Source organism: Ovis canadensis, chromosome 13, assembly GCF_042477335.2.
Source record: "Ovis canadensis isolate MfBH-ARS-UI-01 breed Bighorn chromosome 13, ARS-UI_OviCan_v2, whole genome shotgun sequence".
Classification (NCBI taxonomy): Eukaryota; Metazoa; Chordata; class Mammalia; order Artiodactyla; family Bovidae; genus Ovis; species Ovis canadensis.
In genome coordinates, this window is record NC_091257.1 from 90,300,374 (window position 1) to 90,318,563 (window position 18,190).

General features: G+C 50.0%; 1 protein-coding gene across 1 annotated transcript in view; it reads right to left on the bottom strand.

Annotated features, from left to right (window-relative positions):
• Nucleotides 1-17,949, bottom strand: part of CDH22 (cadherin 22) — an 83,640-nt gene extending 65,691 nt beyond the window's left edge. Inside the window, exons 1-2 of the mRNA XM_069546333.1 lie at nucleotides 17,640-17,949; nucleotides 4,859-5,153 (exon numbers count right to left, since the gene is read on the bottom strand). Of these exons, the coding sequence (XP_069402434.1) occupies nucleotides 4,859-5,153; nucleotides 17,640-17,894 (550 nt within the window). The 5' untranslated portion in view covers nucleotides 17,895-17,949. The remainder of the gene's footprint in view (nucleotides 1-4,858; nucleotides 5,154-17,639) is intronic.
• Nucleotides 17,950-18,190: the final 241 nt, after the last annotated feature.

Below are 18,190 nucleotides of genomic sequence, written 5' to 3' on the forward strand. Positions count from 1 at the left end.
AAAAGCACAATCACAGAAAACTAACCAATCTGGTCACAAGGACCTCAGCCTTGTCTAACTCAGTGAAACTATGAGCCATGCCATAGCCACCCAAGACAGACGGGTCAAGGAGGTGAGTTTTGACAAAACGTGGTCCACTGGAGAAGGGAATGGCAAAACACTTCAGTATTCTTGCCTTGAGAACCCCATGAACAGTATGAAAAGGCAAAAAGATAGGACACTGAAAGATGAACTCTCAGGTCAGTAGGTGCCCAATATGCTACTGGAGATCAGTGGAGAAACAACTCCAGAAAGAATGAAGGGATGGAGCCAAAGCAAAAACAGTACCCAGCTGTGGATGTGACTGGTGATGGAAATAAAGTCTGATGCTGTAAAGAGCAATATTGCATAGGAACCTGAAATGTTAGGTCCATGATTCAAGGCAAATTGGAAGTGGTCAAACAGGAGATGGCAACATCGACATTTTAGGAATCAGCGAACTAAAATGGACTGGAATGGGTGAATTTAACTCAGATGACCATTATATCTACTACTGTGGGCAAGAATCCCTTAGAAGAAATGGAGTAGCCATCATAGTCAACAAAAGAGTCTGAAATGCAGTACCTGGATGCAATCTCAAAAATGACAGAATTATCTCTGTTCGTTTTCAAGGCAAAGCATTAAGTATCACAGTAATCCAAGTCTATGCCCCGACCAGTAATGCTGAAGAAGCTGAAGTTGAACGGTTCTATGAAGACCTACAACACCCAAAAAAGATGTTCTTTTCATTATAGGGGACTGGAATGCAAAAGTAGGAAGTCAAGAAGCAACAGTTAGAATTGGACATGGAACAATAGACTAGTTCCAAATCGGGAAAGAAGTACGTCAAGGCTGTATATTGTCACCCTGCTTATTTAACTTATATGCAGAGTACATCATGAGAAATGCTGGGCTGGATGAAGCACAAGCTGGAATCAAGATTGCTGGGAGAAATATCAATAACCTCAGATATACAGATGACACCACCTTATGGCAGAAAGTGAAGAACTAAAGAGCTTCTTGATGGAAGTGAAAGAAGAGAGTGAAAAAGTTGGCTTAAAACTCAACATTCAGAAAACTAAGATCACAGCATCTGGTCCCATCACTTTATGCCAAATAGATGGGGAAACAGTGGAAACAGTGAGAGACTTTATTCCGGGGGGCTCCAAAATCACTGCAGATGGTGATTGCAGCCATGAAATTAAAAGACACTTGCTCCTTGGAAGAAAATGTAGGATCAACCTAGATAGCATATTAAAAAGCAGAGACATTACTTTGCCAACAAAGGTCTGTCTAGTCACAGGTATGGTTTTTTCAGTAGCATGTATGGATGTGAGAGTTGGACTATAAAGAAAGCTGAGCACCGAAGAACTGATGCTTTTGAACTGTGGAGTTGGAGAAGACTCTTGAGCGTCCCTTGGACTGTAAGGAGATCCAACCAGTCCATCCTAAAGGAAATCAGTCCTGAATATTCATTGGAAAGACTGATGCTGAAGCGGAAACTCCAATACTCTGGCTACCTGATGCGAAGAACTGATTCATTAGAAAAGACCCTGATGCTGGGAAAGATTGAAGGCAGGAGAAGGGGATGACAGAGGATGAGATAGTTGGATGGCATCACCAACTCAATGGACATGAGTTTGAGCAAGCTCTGGGAGTTGGTGATGGACAGGGAGGCCTGGTGTGCTGCAGTCCATGGGGTCGCCAAGAGTCGGACACGACTGAGCAACTGAACTGAGAACTGAGTTTCACATAGCTCCTTGGTCCATTCCCTTGTTTCCTTCAAACCTTGTTCAAATGTTCTCTTATAAAAAAGGAAGGCCGGTATGTCCCTGCTTCCCTGGTGGTTAAGAATCCGCCTTGCAATGCAGAGAATGTGATTGAATCCCTGGTAGGGGAACTAAGATTCCACATGCATTGGAGCAACTAAGCCACAGCTAAAGAATCCTTGTGCCGCAACACAATGTCCATGTGATACAGCGAAGATGCAGCCAAATAAATGAATAAATACAAAAACAGAAAGGTCTCTCCTGACCCCTCTGTCTAAAATAGCACTCCCCTGATATAAGTCCCAATTCCCTTGGTCCTCACATTTACACCACAGGGTGTATTTATATCTTGACTTTTTTCTTTCTTTCCTCTCTCTCTCCCTGCCCTAAATGTAGGCTTCCTTAGAATCTCCGATGCCTGAAACAGTCTCTGGCACAGAGTAGGCACTCAGTAAACGTCTGGGCATGAATGAGCCCGCTCTGTGTTCAGAGGGGAACCTGGGGCCCAGAGAGGAGCAGGGACTTTCCCGAGGTCAGGCGCGGCGCCAAGGCTTGCTGACCTTCAGATGCGGGACCCGCTTTGCAGCGTTAGGCTCAGCGTGGCTGGCGTGCCCCTCCTCAGAAGCGTGGCTCATTGGAGGCCCCTGGCACACTTCCTTTTCCTTTTAAGCTGTGAGTGGTTTAATTTGTGAGCGCTGCTGCCTTTCATGTCCCAAGCTGTGTCCCCGCTCCCTCTGATCTCCGAGGCCACCCAGACCCCCGTGCTGCTTGTCGGCCCCGCCCCCCTCAGCCCAGATCAGGAGGCTCAGTAATTGTGACTGATTTTCAAAGCTGCCTGGAGTCTCCGTAAGCACCCAAGTGTCGGATTTGCTTTTCCTTCAAAAAGTTGCTCAAATGAAATAAACTAATTTAATTTCTGCTTCCTCCTCTCCCCTCCTGGGTTCCCCCAGCTTGTCCAAGTTAAATCCCCACTTTTTCCTAAGAGGAATGTCAGAGTCAGTGGACCGGGAGATGGGGGTGGGGCGGGGGTTCCTTGTGGCTGGGCTCATCAAGCTGGGGTCTGGCTCAGTCTCCCACTCTCTGGGTGACCTTGAATGAGTCCTTGCCCTTTTCTCGGTCACTTTCTCCATGAGTGACACAAGAACCTTGCCACTCCAAAAGCCCAGGAGCCCAGCACTACGACTTGCTTGGTTGTTGACTTACTATGTGACCCTGGGTCACATCATCTCCTCTCTCTGAGCCTTGGTGTTTCCATCTGTTCAATGGGGATGCTGACATCAGTCCTGCCACCTCTCAGAGTCAAAGTGAGAGTGGAGTGGTGATGGGCAAGCCAGCATGGGGGATATGGGGCTATAGCTCCCTCATTCCCTTCCACTCTCCACCCCGAGGCAGAGGGAGGCTTCCAAAATGCAAGTCTGCCCACTTACTCCCTTGCTTAAGCTTTTCCCAGGCTATCTGGTTCCCTCAAGTCCTTTGCATGAGTCGTTTCCTCCTCTAGCCTCATCTCTCGCTATCTTTCTGGCTTTTCCATGTGGAAACGTGCAGTTCGGTTTTGGATGAAGAGAGACAGGGCTACATCTCTTTTGGCCAGAGTTTGAGTCCAGGAGTAAGGACTGCCGGACTTGGGAAATCAGAGGCTTCATAAGCTACCTCTGACTTGCAATGTAACCTGGGACCCATCACGGCTCTTCTGAGCCTCAGTTTCCCCACTTGCAAAACTGATTTCTAAGTACTCCCTGGGTTTCTGCCATGGACAACCTCCAAATTCATCTCTCTAGCTTAGACCTTGCAGCTGAAACTGGATACTGAACTGCCTTTTTCAAGATCTCTCCTTGGCTTTCTAATAAATACTTTCAACTTAGTTCATCTAACCAAACTCATGATTTCCTTCCATCCCCACAAATCTGTTCCTCCCACAGTTTCTCCCATCTCAGTAAATGGAGATTCCATCTATTTAATTGCCTAGGTCAAAATCTCAGTAGTCATCCTTGAATTTTCTTTCTCTCACACCCCACATCCAATCCATTAGCAAATGCTTTCAGCTCTACTTTCAAAATATATCTAGAAGCCGACCTCTTTTCAGTACCACCTTACTGGTACCACCTTGTTCCAAGCTACCATCATTTCCTGCCTAGGTAATTGCAATATCCTTGTCAACAAGCTCTCTGTTTCTGCCTTTCCCCCACCTCTCCATCTAATCTTCATGGAACAGCCACAGGATCCTGTTCAAATTAAGTCATATCAGGTCACACTTCTGAACAAGCCCCTCCACTAACTTCCCAGTTTGCTGAGCATAAAAGGCAAAACCTTGACTATGATCACATGGCTGCTCGATCTGGTCTCCTCTCTGCTTCCCCCAGAGGGAATTCAGCCTTGGGACCTTTGCTTATACTGTTCCCACTGCCTGGAATGCTGTTCCCTGGGTGCAGGCTCTCACTTCTTTTGACTCTTTGCTTCAGTGTCTTCTTCCCAGCCCCAGGATTGGTTTGTTAACTTGCTTCCTGCCTGTCTTCCTTGACCAGAATCGCCCTTCCATAGAAGCAGAGAGGCTGGTCTGCCTTCTCCTTGCTGTGTCCCCAGGGCCTATGCATACTTGTTAAATGAATGAATGAATTCAGTCAGCAGACACATGACCTGTCAAATGCATGCATGGGTCTTAAAGGCCGTGCACATCTGCACACGCGTGAGAATACAGTATGCACAGCAGACAACACCAGCACACCAGTGTGTGTGTGTGTGTGTGTGTGTGTGTGTGTGTGTGTATGAACATGAACCCACACCCACATTCACAGATCCCCATTCCCTGTTCTCCCACCATCCTTTGCACTCACCATTTTCTCTGGTGGGGAAGGTGGTAGTGGCCGGCTTGCTCCTCAGCCCATGACTCCAGTTTCTAACCAAACTAAATGATTGTCTAACCTGGGCTAAGTGATTGTCCAGGACTGTGCCTGGGCACCTGGGCTCACAGCTGTATCCTGACTCCCCTCCCGCCAGCATGCTCCCTTTCTCAACCCGGCTGCTCCCCTTCCCCTCTTACTGACTCACCCCACCCCCCAGAGCCTACCGCCCACCTGTGGGTGAGAGCTCGGCCACGCTGCCAATGTAGGGGCCATGCAGGAAGCGGGGCTCGCTGTCGTTGATGTCCTGCACCTTGATGATGAACTCTGACTCGGGCTCCAGCAGGCGGTTGGTGGCACGGTCCCGAGCTTGAGCCCGCAGCGTGTAGAAGGTCTTCTGTTCCCGGTCCAGGCGTTCCATGGCATGGATGTCGCCTGTCAGCTCATCAATCAGGAAGATGGTCCCAGCGCCCTCGCCCGAGATGGTGTACTTGATGGCCCCGTCACCCTCGTCTGAGTCCGAGTGGATCTGGGGAGGCAGGGAGGAAGGCAGAATGGAGGCCAGGGTGGGAGCTCCTGTTGGTGCCCCACTCCCCCAGCAAGTCCCACTGAGGGCCTGTTCCTAAGCACATCTCTTCTTACGCATTCTTCAGTGAAGACACTGAGGCTGGGGAAACCAAATGTGATCCCAGTCCCAAGCCTCACTGTCTGGCATGTTTCACTAGCCCTCCATGGCTCTTCCGGCTCCAGCCCTGCCCTTGTAATCCACCTTCCCTTCTGTGGCCAGAGATATCAGCCTCAGAGGCAGATCTGAACAGGTCCTCCCCCTTCGTGCAACCTTCTATGGCTCCCTATCACCCTTACAAAGAAGTCACAGCCACCTCCACACCTCTCTGCTTTTTCTTTGCGTGTCCTGCCTTATTTCTCTGTCTACTGAAAGTCTCCTCATCCTGCAAGGCTTGCCACATCTTGCAAGTTTAAATGCCACCTCTTCTCAAAAGCTTTTTTTTGGACCCACCCCCACCCCCACCTCCACTCCACCTCCAACTCTGCTATTCCGCTCCAAGATCTTCGCGAGACGTCAAGCCATCGTTATCACGTTCACTGTAGCCATGCTTCTCAAATCTTAATATGCATGCAAATCACCCAAGATCTTGGTAAAAAGCAGATTCTGACCCAAGGAGTTTGGAGTGGGGCCTCAGAATTTGCATTTTTAGCAAATTTCCAAGCTGCTGTCCATGACCCTCGCTGGAGTGACAGGGCTAGGGTCCCTAGGCTCAGAGCCCCCAGAAGTATCTTCTTACTTCCATGGAGAGCAGCCTCAGGGCGTGGCATACGCTGGGGACAGGGACTGGAAGGACAGAGAGGAAAGAGGGGTGCAAACTGGAGGAGCACCCACCATGTGCTAGGCAGTGTGCTGAGCAATTTACATACTTATTTGGTGCAGAGAGCTTTAAAAAGAAAATTGCTATTAGAGTAGGTTTTGCTATCTTCACTTTGCAGATTTTTTTTTTTTTCATTTTCCTACTGAGGACTAGAGAAATGGGATGAATTGCTCAAGGTCAGACCACTGGAGGAACTGGTCTGGTCCACAGCCTGAGCTTTCTCACTCCATCCTCACGCCTCCTGGGAGAAGCCCATGGTGGAGGGAAGAAGCAGTACAGCTTGGTCAAGCCTCGGTGCCAGCATCACCTCCCTGTGAGTTCTTGCACAAGTCACTACCTCTTTGGGCTTCAGGTCCCTCCTCTATAACATGCGGAGCCTAATAGCACCTCCTCCTAGAGGTGCTGGAGGGTGGCGCGCCTGCGTGCTAAGTGGCTTCAGTCGTGTTCGACTCTTTGTGGCCCCATGGACGATAGCCCGCCAGGCTCCTCTGACCATGGGATCATCCCAGGCAAGAATATTGGAGTGGGTTGCCATTTCCTCCTCCAGGGGATCTTCCCAATCCAGAGATGGAGCATGTGTCTCTTACATCTCCTGCATCGGCAGAGGGGTTCTTTACCACTAGCACCAGCTGGGGAGCCCACATGGAGGACTAATTGAGTCTGAAGCCCACCTAAGGCCCTTAGCACTTGCCTGGCACCAGATGATGTTTACAATATGTAACAGCCAACCTGGCGGTGGCACTGCCTATGGAGCAGTACCACAGCAGAGCCCCTGCTGGTCCAGGTGGGAACACTTTGGATGCGGGATCACAGAGAGGTCCGAGGAGCGGAGGGAGCCGAGGGGAAGGAGAGGAAACTGAGGGGAAGGAGAGGAAACAGACTATTTACCGCAGGTAGGGAGCCTTTTCACTATTTTAGCAACTGGTACAACTATACTGGTAGGTACTAGCTGAAAATCAGTCCTGCCTGAGACATAGTAAGTGTCCCATAAATGGTAGCTATCATTATTATTACATTATTACTAAATGTTAGCTATATATAACTCGTATTTAATCCAGGCATGCTAAGCTCCAGAACCCAGGCTGTTTTCACTGCACCGAGATCTCCTGGGCAAGGAACCAGCAGAAAGACTATTCTCCCACATAGAAACACCCAAGTCCTTATCCTACAACGTCCAAATCTCTCAGGCAGCTTTGAGCAGAAGAAAATGCATCCGAGGAAGCCAGTGACCTTGGGCGGCTCTCTGCGGCTCTCTAAGCTTCTGTCAAGATGGGGCATGAACAAGAGAAGCCCTAAAGGCCCCTTTCAGGCCAGGACGCCATGTACCCCAGCCCACTCAGCAGGATAACAGGTGCCAATGAAGTCATCACCAAGAGGGATAAAAGCCCGCCCCCTGCCATGCAGGAGGAGCCCGGGTATAAATTCTGCTGGTGGAACTTTGTGTCTGAAAGGTGGATTATAGAAGTGCCATTTGGAAGATTGAATGGCCCATAAACATTTTCATATTTCATTAGCCGATTAATGGGCATCTCTCTCTTTTTGGCGAGTCTGCTGATTCTCAGCAGAAATTGCGGGGAGTAAATGGAGGCGTCGGGTGGAACCTTTCCGGGTCCCCATCCTGTTATAGATTGCCCCAATTAATGCCCGTCCTGGGCTCCACTGAGAAGCCTTCTTCCTGTCCAGTTACTGTTAATAGATTTCTCATAAGTGGCTGGATTGTAAAAACCTCATAACTCAGTTTAATACCCCCAATAAAATTATCTCCAGACATCGGCCCTGAATCATCGGCAGTGCTGGAGATGAGGAGACCCGTCTCTCCTGTTTGCTGTTTACACTGTTCCTCCACCTCTGCCCGGAGGAGGTGGGGACCAGAGAGGTGAATGGGTTCCCTTTTCGGATGACTTCACCCACTTCCCAGTCAGACCCGTTGCAGGTTTATTTAATCAGCACACACTCCTCCCCGGAAGTCTGGTGGAATAGATGCCATTTGGGGGAATGCGTAACAGCGGTAATCTTATTAGTCTTCATCACTATCCTAATAAGAATGAAATGTCATTCTTAGTTCCATTTATCAGATGAGGAAACTGAGGAACACAGGGGAGGTCATTTGCCTGGTCACCCACCTAAGTGCAGGAAGCCAGTCTCCTGAACCCATCACTCATGAACGTTGTGATCACATCATCTGTTATTTTTATCCCTCTGGGTCCATTTTTCCACCTGAGAAATCAGATCAAGTCCTACCTGGCACAGATGCGGTGAAGACGAAACAGGAGCATGACCTGCACACTCTGTAAGGTTTCCCTAGAGGCTCAGTGGTAAAGAACCCGACTACAAATGCAGGAGAAACAGGTTCAACCCCTGGGTCAGGAAGATCCCCTGGGGAAGGAAATGGCAACCCACTCCAGTATCCTTGCCTGGGAAATATCCATGGACAGAGGAGCCTAGTGGGCTACAATCCATGGGGTGGCAAAAAAGTTGGACACAACTCAGCGACTAAACAACACACTCTGTAAGTGATTGTCTCCTTCCCGTTCCGTCTCCTAGGTCTCCATCACATCCCAGAAGCCTTTAACATTTTATCTCAGCCTCTGGCCAGGGATCACCTACCACTGAGGAGTAAAAGGAGTGAAACCCAGTGATGACGTCATTGATATTCTTCTGTGAAGTGTGACACAGAGCTCATGCTGGGGCCCAGGGGCTGCTCTCTGGGGACAGCAGAGTCGGACAGAGCCAGTCAGCCTGCGGAGGAGCTAAGAGCTCAGACCTGCAGATTTGGGCGGGGTCAGGGCTGCTTCCCACCCCCCACCCTCCCTGGTTCTGGAATGGAGAGGAAGTGGACAGAAAATCTTGGTGGGCTAAAGTCCACAGGGTCACAGAGTCAGACACAACTGAAGTGACTTAGCACGCACACAACATGCCGATCATTCTATCCCAGGATGATATTTCTTAAGAATCTCAGCTATGACGCTGGAGGATGGGACTTTTATTTACTAAGTGCCTACTACATGCCAGATTGCAAGCTTCTGCAGAAGTCTAATTTAACGCTGTGGCAGGACTTCCCTGGTAGTCTAAGCGGTTAAGAATCCACCTGCCAGTGCAGGGGACATGGGTTTGTTCCCTGGCCCAGGAAGATCCCACATGCCATGGGGCAACTACCCTGGCCCATGTGCCACAACTGCTGAGCCCACACTCTATAGCCAGTGAGTTGAAACTGCTGAGCCCACGTACCCTGGAGCCCGTGCACCACAACAAGAGAGGCCACTGCAGTGAGAAGCCCACACACCCCATCTAGAGAGTAGCTGCCAGTTGCCACAACTAGAGAAAGCCTGGTGCTAGCAATGACAACTGAGCACAGCCCAAAATAAATAAATATAAAAGAAAACATTGTGGCCTATGTAAATGTCTCTCCATTTTCCAGGAGAACAGACTGTGATGGTCCCAGGTCTGTCTGACTCCAAAGCACAGGTTGGTCCCTCTGCAGCCTTTGGAATCTCGTCCACATACAGGGCTTCCCTGTAGCTCAGTTGGTTAAGAATCCAACTGCAATGCAGGAGACCTGGGTTCAATTCCTATGTCAGGAAGATCCGCTGGAGAAGGGATAGGCTACCTACTCCAGTATTCTTGGGCTTTCCTGGTGGCTCAGCTGGTAAAGAATTGCCTGCAATGCAGGAGACCTGGATTCGATCCCTGGGTTGGAAAGATTCCCCTGGAGAAGGGAAAGGCCGAGCAGGTCCCAATTGACCTTCTCAGTCGGACACAACTGAGCAACTTTCACTTCACTTCACTTAGTCCACTTACAACATTTCTGGTTAAGGAAGAGGGAGAAAGGAAGAGGGGATGGGCTGGAGGGCAGTCATGGGGCTGTATGGCTTTGACAGAGGCCTGTACCAGCCTGTACCCAACAGGCCACCGTCATTGGCGGCCTTTTCAATCTGAGCCTCTATCTCATCATTTGGAAAAGGACTTCAAAATCAGAAGAGGTGATGGGCTCTGGATACAGGAAGAGCCAGGTGCCAGCATCTGCTTTGTCACCTACTTGTTGCCTGGCCCCGAGTGAGAGGCTGCCTTCCTCCAAGCCTTGGTTTTCTCAGCAGTAAATGAGGCTGGCAGTGCTTTCTCAGAGTCTAAAGAGGCACTAGATAACATGTGGGAGCTCCTGGCACATACTAAGTGCTCACTGAAGACAAGTTTCCTTTCCTCTTCTGGCACCTGGTCTCAAGAGAGATTGAGGGTCACCAAGTGCATCCATTCCCCCATCTCCTGACATAATAACCAGGGGCTCAAATCCTGACCCACTGGAGACAGGGGGGCCATTATGCAACATCTTCTTGTCTTTTATTTATTTTTAAAGTATTTGTTTATTTTATTATTGTAAGTATTGTTATTATATTATACTAATTATATTATTATAAGTATTACTTTATTATTCTTATTTTATTTATTTTTATTTTCTGACCCTGCTACGTGGTATGTAGGATCTTAGTTCCCTGACCAGGGATCGAACCTGCATCGCCTGCACTGGAAGTGTGCTGTCTTAACCACTGGACCACCAGGGAAGTCCCTCTTCTTGCCTTTTAGACTCAGCTTGTTTCCTCCTGCAGGCAGCCCTCCCAGAGGCCCTCCCATTTGCCCTCCGCCATGCACACTCCCCTCTGCTCCACACTCACCTATAACACCTCTATATTGCAGTCTGTCTCCCCAGTTCTCATGGGGCTCAGGGGCAGGGACTAACTTTGATTCATCTTTGTCTCAATTCCCCATGCCAGGTGCACAATAGGTGTCCTGACAATGTATGCAGAGAAAATACAGGGGGAGTGGGAGAGCTGAGTGTGTGTGTGTGTGTGTGTGTGTGAGAGAGAGAGAGAGAGAGAGAGAGAGAGTGAGATGGTGAGCTCAGATCAAGCACATGGCTGTTCATGTCCATCTCCCTTGTACCTAGGTTAGGCCACAGCACCCAACACTGAATACATGAGTAATGAAATATACAACTGTCATTGTGTGTGTGTGCTTAGTCGCTTCAGTTGTGCCCGACTCTTTGCAATCCCCTGGACTGTAGCCCACCAGGCTCCTCTGTCGATGGGATTCTCCAGGCAAGAATACTGGAGTGGGGTGCCATGCCTTCCTCCAGGGGGTCTCTCCAACCCAGGGATTGAACCCGTGTCTCTTATGTCTCCTGCAATGGCAGGCGGGTTCTTTGCCACTAGCGCTTACCTGGGAAGCCCTGCAACTGTCATTAGCATTTTGCAACTGTCTTCCAGGATTTCTGAAGGATCCAGTCACTCTGTTCAATCCCAGGTACCTGTGAGCTAGACTAGGAAGGACAATCACTAGGCACACTTTTAGACCCTCTATTGTTACTGTTACCTCCTTGATATTTCATAATGATCTTATGGCTCAGAGTTCATCCTTTCCCTATTGTACAGATTGGCAAACTGAGGCTCACAGAGGGCACACATCCTACCTGAAGCCACCCAGCTAACAAGAGGCAGCCCAAGGCCTGTCTGCCTCCACATCCTGGGTTCTTTTCTCTGCAGCTATTGGAGACAGCCCCACAGGGGATTCCCCCTCCCTAAGCCTCAGCCTGGATCATAAACAACTTGAAAAACACCAGAGTGATGGCTTCTCATCCTTGGGAGGGGGGGCTGAAAAATGGGATTTACGAGGCCATTAATTACTTCCTCCTAATTAAATCAAAATTAAATGCGAGCAGAGGTACGTTTTCCTTATTAAAGACAATTAAACGGACAGTGCAGCTACGCAAATAAAACGAGCCCAGGATTTAAACGGAAAGCAAATCAAATAAAAAGCCTCCCCCAGAATGAGGGATCTGTTCATGCCTGTGCTACTCGTAAACCAGGAGTTCATCAATTTTCTTTAAATATTAGCAACTTAATTAAATCTGCTCTCCTCCCCACTTTAATCCTGCCGTATATCTAAAATAGATCTCACCGCCCACAGGAGTTGGTCATAAGTGCTGACCCCATAATTCTCTTTAAAAAAAAAAATTAAAAATCCTACAAAACCCACATCCAGCTGACAGAAGCCTCGGGGGAAATTACAGTTTGGAAAAGGGATTAGTCAAAGTACCCAGATTGTATGGAAATGTTGGGAGGCCACTCTGAGGGTGGGAGTTGTGGGAAGGTGTAGGGAGGAGGTGGGCCCCCAAGCTGTTGGGGGGCGGGGCAGGACAGCAGAGGGATTTGTTGGTGTGGGGCCCTGGTGACAACCACGGGGCCCAGTGGCTCCTGAAGGTGCCAACAGGAGCCTGGCGTGAGTGATGGAGGAGGCGGCTGTAAAATAGGTTACCGTTGGGCGCCTGGGGTTCACTCTGCGGATGGTGCTGTTGCTAAGCTACCTTTGGAATTCGACAAGGACGGATGCTCCCAGCGGCTCCCTGGGGCGGGGGACCGGGAAGCAGTGAATTAACTGAAACTGTGAAGTCCTTTCTCCCTGATGAGTGAGAGAGTGTGGAATGAATGTGTGTGTGTGCATACACAACCACTTGTACAAATGTGGGACTTGGCTGGAACGGGAACAGGTGGTTTTCAAGAGGATGAGCTCATCTTCCCAGAGTGAGGGGTGGGCTGGCGACCACCTTCCCCCACTTTGTGGGGAGAAACTAGCACATCAGGTTGCAACGAAGGCTTTCGGGATGTAGGGCGTGGGTTCATAATACCGGTGTATACTCAAGGCAGTGGGAATAACAGGCAAGATCCATCAGAATAAAAGCTAATACTGGGCACATAGAATGTGCTCTCCAGGTTCTTGGCATATGCTAACTCATTGAATCCTCACTGCAACTCTTTGAGAAGGTGCCAGGTACAGCCTCACTCAACAGATGAAGAAACTTAGGCACAGAGAGGTTAAATAATGTGCCAAGGTCAGAAAAGGAGTCAGCAGCAGAACTGAGATTTGAGCCCTGGCAGTCTGGCTCTGGTTGAACAGCAAAGTGAATCAGTCATACATATACATATACATGTATGATAATATAAATACATATACATGTACATGTATAATAATATAAATACATATTCCAATAAACTGTGGAAAATTCTGAAAGAGATGGGAATACCAGACCACCTGACCTGCTTCTTGTGAAATCTGTATGCAGGCGAGGAAGCAACAGTTAGAACTGGACATGGAACAACAGACTGGTTCCAAATAGGAAAAGGAGAGCGTCAAGGCTGTACATTGTCACCCTGCTTATTTAACTTCTATGCAGAGTACATCATGAGAAACGCTGGGCTGGAAGAAGCACAAGCTGGAATCAAGGTTGCCGGGAGAAATATCAATAACCTCAGATATGCGACACCACCCTTATGGCAGAAAGTAAAGAGGAACTAAAAAGCCTCTTGATGAAAGTGAAAGAGGAGAGTGAAAAAGTTGGCTTAAAGCTTAACATTCAGAAAACGAAGATCATGGCATCCAGTCCCATCACTTCATGGGAAATAGATGGGGAAACAGTGGAAACAATGTCAGACTTTATTTTGGGGGGCTCCAAAATCACTGCAGATGGTGACTGCAGCCATGAAATGAAGACACTCCTTGGAAGGAAAGTTATGACCAACCTAGATAGCATATTGAAAAGCAGAGACATTACTTTGCCAACAAAGGTCCGTCTGTTCAAGGCTATGGTTTTTCCAGTAGTCATGTATGGATGTGAGGGTTGGACTGTGAAGAAAGCTGAGCACCGAAGAATTGATGCTTTTGAACTGTGGTGTTGGAGAAGACTCTTGAGCGTCCCTTGGACTGCAAGGAGATCCAACCAGTCCATTCAAAAGGAGATCAGTCCTGGGTGTTCTTTGGAAGGAATGATGCTACAGCTGAAACTCCAGTACTTTGGCCACCTCATGTGAAGAATTGACTCATTGGAAAAGACTCTGATGCTGGGAGGGATTGGGGGCAGGAGGAGAAGGGGACGACAGAGGATGAGATGGCTGGATGGCATCACCGACTCGATGGACATGAGTTTGAGTGAACTCCGGGAGTTGGTGATGGACAGGGAGGCCTGGCGTGCTGCAATTCACGGGGTCGCAAAGAGTCGGACACGACTGAGCGACTGAACTGAACTGATACATATACATATACATCCCTGAACCACACACTATACCACCTTTCACAAAAAAGAGTGCTTTGGGCACATGTTTGCAAAGAGATGGAAACCTCTCTTCTCCCTGCACAGAGTGCTTTTCTGGAGGTGGCCTTGAGAGTAAGGGAGGAGAGGCTCTGAGAGAAGATGATGGAGGGGGAAGATAACGTAGTCATGACAGCAGTGGTGATGCTGGGAGAGGCTGCTGTGAGAAGAAGGATCCCTGGGGCTGGGCACAGAGTGGGGCTCATCAGTTCAGTTCAGTTCAGTCATAGAAGATGCTTAATGCAGGACAGTACTGTGCAGCACAGGGCACTCTGTTCGGTACTCTGTGATGACTTATATGGGAAAAGAATGTAAAAAAGAGTAGGTAGATGTATAACTGATTCACTTTGCTGAACACCTGAAAGTATCACAATGTTGTAAATCAACTATACGCCAATAAAATTTTTTTAAAATTGCACTGGAGGAATTCCCTGGCGGCCCAGTGATTAAGACTCCATGCTTCCACGGCAGGGGGTGTGGGTTTGACTCCTGGTCAGGGAACTAAGATTCCATATGCCCCGTGGCCAAAAAGTTAAAATTACAAAAAGATACTATTAAAAAATGCACTGGGGAAAGACCTGGTGTCAGTTGAGCCTCACCTCTTGGGGTTGGTTCTAGTACTGTGCTGGACTCACCCCATCTCTGCTGATCAAAAGTCCCTGGAAAGCTGAATGGCCTTGGCATGATGCTCATGATGTTCTTCTGGCCTCAGTTTCCCCTTCTTACCAGGAAGGGAGGTACTAGGGACCCGCCATCACCTGGAGATGGTGGTTCAAGGAGACAGGGGTGGTGCTTGACTCATGACAATAATTGGTAGGTGGATGCAGATGGAAGGTGGTGAATGAATGAGCAGCTGGTTTCTTTCATCTGTTGGGGATGTGGATGGCTGAGGAGACCTTCTCAGAGCCCCAGCTGGCAGGCAGACAACACGGCTGAGGTGCCTGAGACCACCGCAGCTGACAATCAGGTAGACGTGTCAGTCACTCCCTGAGTTTCTGGGCTTTTTCTGAACCCAAATCTCTCTCCCAAGCTTGGAGAGGTTTGGAGAAGCAGCACATGGGTTTCAATCCTAGCTAAGCCACTTGCTCACTCTATGCCTGTCCACTCTGCACCTCGAGTCCGTTGCCTACAAAATGGAATGATTTCTACCTTGCAGTTTAAGAGTTAAATGCATCATATGGGAATAATGAGAAAACAACAATAAACAAACAACCAGGGACTTCCCTGGTGGTCCAGTGGTTAAGAATCTGCCTTGGATCAAGCATATGGCTGTTCATTTCCATTTCCCCTGTACCTAGGTTAGGCCACAGCACCAAACATTGCATTATGAGTAATGAGATATACAACTGTCATTGCGTGTGTGTGTGCTAAGTCGCTTCAGTTGTGCCCGACTCTTTGCAACTCTATGGACTGTAGCTCACCAGGCTCCTCTGTCCATGGGATTCTCCAGGCAAGAGTACTGGAGTGGGTTGCCACGTCCTTCTCCAGGCAATCTTCTGGCCCAGGGATCGAACTCGCATCTCTTTTGTCTCCTGCATTGGCAGGCAGGTTCTTTACCACTAGCGCTTACCTGAGAAGCCCACTTCACTCATGCACTATAAACATCTCAACTGCTGACAAGACTCTAAATAAGCCAGGTTCTGTCAGGCCGTCAAGTCTTTTTTATAGGCTATGCCCTCTTCCCATCAGCCCAAACTTCTACTCATATATTAAAACGCAGCTCAGGCATTTAGAAAACACTTCCACAAAGCCAGCCAACAGATACCATTTAATGAATGCCTACTCAGTGCCAGGTGCTGACCTGTGAAGCTTTTTATGTACCAGGGTGTCTCTGCCTCTCCACCATTGCACCCATGAGGGGCTTAGGGATTAAAGGGACGAATGAAAGTCCTTCTCAGTTCCATATACTCTTACGGCATAGACCTTCAGTCACATTAACCAACACTTACTCAGTTTGAGAAAGTAGCTTTCATTCATTCATTCATTCAATGAACAATCTGTGAGCAATGTCTGTGCTAGGCGCTAGGGATTTTATGGTGAGCAAAACGAACACAATCTAATAGGAAAGACATGCATTAATTGCATAATCAGACAAAAACACATACATAATGAAGTGTTATGAAAGAAAGATACGGGGACATCAAGGGGCACATAACAGGGAGGTACAGCCACATGCAGGGGGATCCGTCCCAGGTGGGTGTGATCAGGGATGGCTTCTCTGAGGAAGCGGCATTTCAGTGGAGACCTGAGTGTGAGATAAAGTCAGCAGCAGAAGGAGCAGGATGGGGACATCCCTGGTGGTCCAGTGGTTGGGAGACTGCCTGCCATTGCAGGGGACGTGAGTTTGATCCCTGGTCCAGGAGGATCCCGCATGCTGCGGGGCAACTGGGCCCCTTGCGCCACAGCTATTGAGCCTGTGCTCTAGCCTGTGCAACTACTGAGCCCATGTGCCCCAACCACTCAAGGCCACGCACGCTAGACTGCGCTTCCCGACCAGAGAAACCACTGCAACTTGAGAATAGCCCCCACTCTGCAACTAGAGAAAACCCACGCACAGCAAGGAAGACCCAATGCAGTCAAAAATATGAATACAAAGGAGCAGGATGGAGCAGTTAGGGGAGGCAAATAATCTAGGTAGGTAAGTGGGTGTGGGGCTGGCAGAAGCCTCTGGGGGCAGCAGAGAGACCAGGGAAAGGCATCAGAAGGGTGTCCTGGCCCAAAACTCAGAGGCAGTGCGGCAGATGAGGTTGGAGGAGCCCGATCTTTGCAAGCAGTGGAGCGCAGGATTTGAACTTGACCCTGGGTGCATGGGAAGCAATGGACGGATTTTGAGCATAGCAGGGAGACTGTGTGTGTGACATGATCAGATTTACAAACTCCTTTCTACATTCTGGCAACCCATTCCAGTATTCTTGCCTGGAGAATCCCATGGAATCCCTGGCTGGCTATAGTCCATGGGGTCACAAAGAGTTGGACATGACTGAAGAGACTTAGCATAGCATAGCATTCTGCATTCTAGCTGGGTCCAGCTATAACAGGGACTGGCTTTCCGCCCTACTAGCCCTCTGGCTCCTCCGTGGGGTCGCTAAGAGTCGGCAGGACTGAGCGACTTCACTTTCACTTTTCACTTTCATGCACTGGAGAAGGAAATGGCAACCCACTCCAGTGTTCTTCCCTGGAGAATCCCAGGGACAGAGGAGCAGCCTAGTGGTCTGCGTCTATGGGGTCGCACAGGGTCGGACACGACTGAAGCGACTTAGCAGCAGCAGCAGTCCCCTCTGCTCTAAGATGCGAAAGCAAGAGGGTCAAGAGAAGGATGCAGGGCAGGGATGCCAGCAGAGTGAGGATTCTGTGGTCCACCCGCCCCATCAGGGCAGCTGGGAGGAGGCAGAAGGGATTTGGGAGGGGTTGGGAGGGAACTGGGATCCCTTGCGTCTGTCAGCAGGTGTCTCTGGGGTCCTAGGAGTAGGATGGCGGGTACTGGGTCCCACTTTACCTTGCCCACGTACAGGGGCTCGGTGCCCGTGTACTCCTCCACCACGAAGAACTGGTTCCACACCCAGCCGCGCTTCACGCGGCCAGCGCCGGGCGCGCTGTCCTGCACCGACGGCGCAGGCGTGCCCGCCGCCCACAGGGCTCCCAGCAGCGGCGGCGGGGGCGGCGGCAGCAGCAGCAGCAGCAGCAGCAGCAGCAACGCGGGCGACAGCGCGGCTCCCGCCCGGAGCCCCCGGCCTTCGGGCCGCGGCCTCATGCTTGGCCTGCGAGGGGCCCGTGCCCAGGAGCATGGACGGGAGGCACCAGGGTGTCGCCGCTCGGTGGCCAGGACGGAGCGGGGCCTCAGTCACATGGTGGGCTCAGCGCGGCCGCCGGGGCGCCGCCCCCGACGGGGCACCCGGACAGGCCCGCGGCCCTGATCGCCGCCCAGCCGCGGGGGCACCCGGCTGGAGGGGGAGGGGGCGCGACCGCACCCGGGGCATGGACGGCCCCCGAGGTCCCCGCCCGCGCCCCCCTGGCGCCGGCGTGGCTGGGTCACCAGGCAGCGCCTCG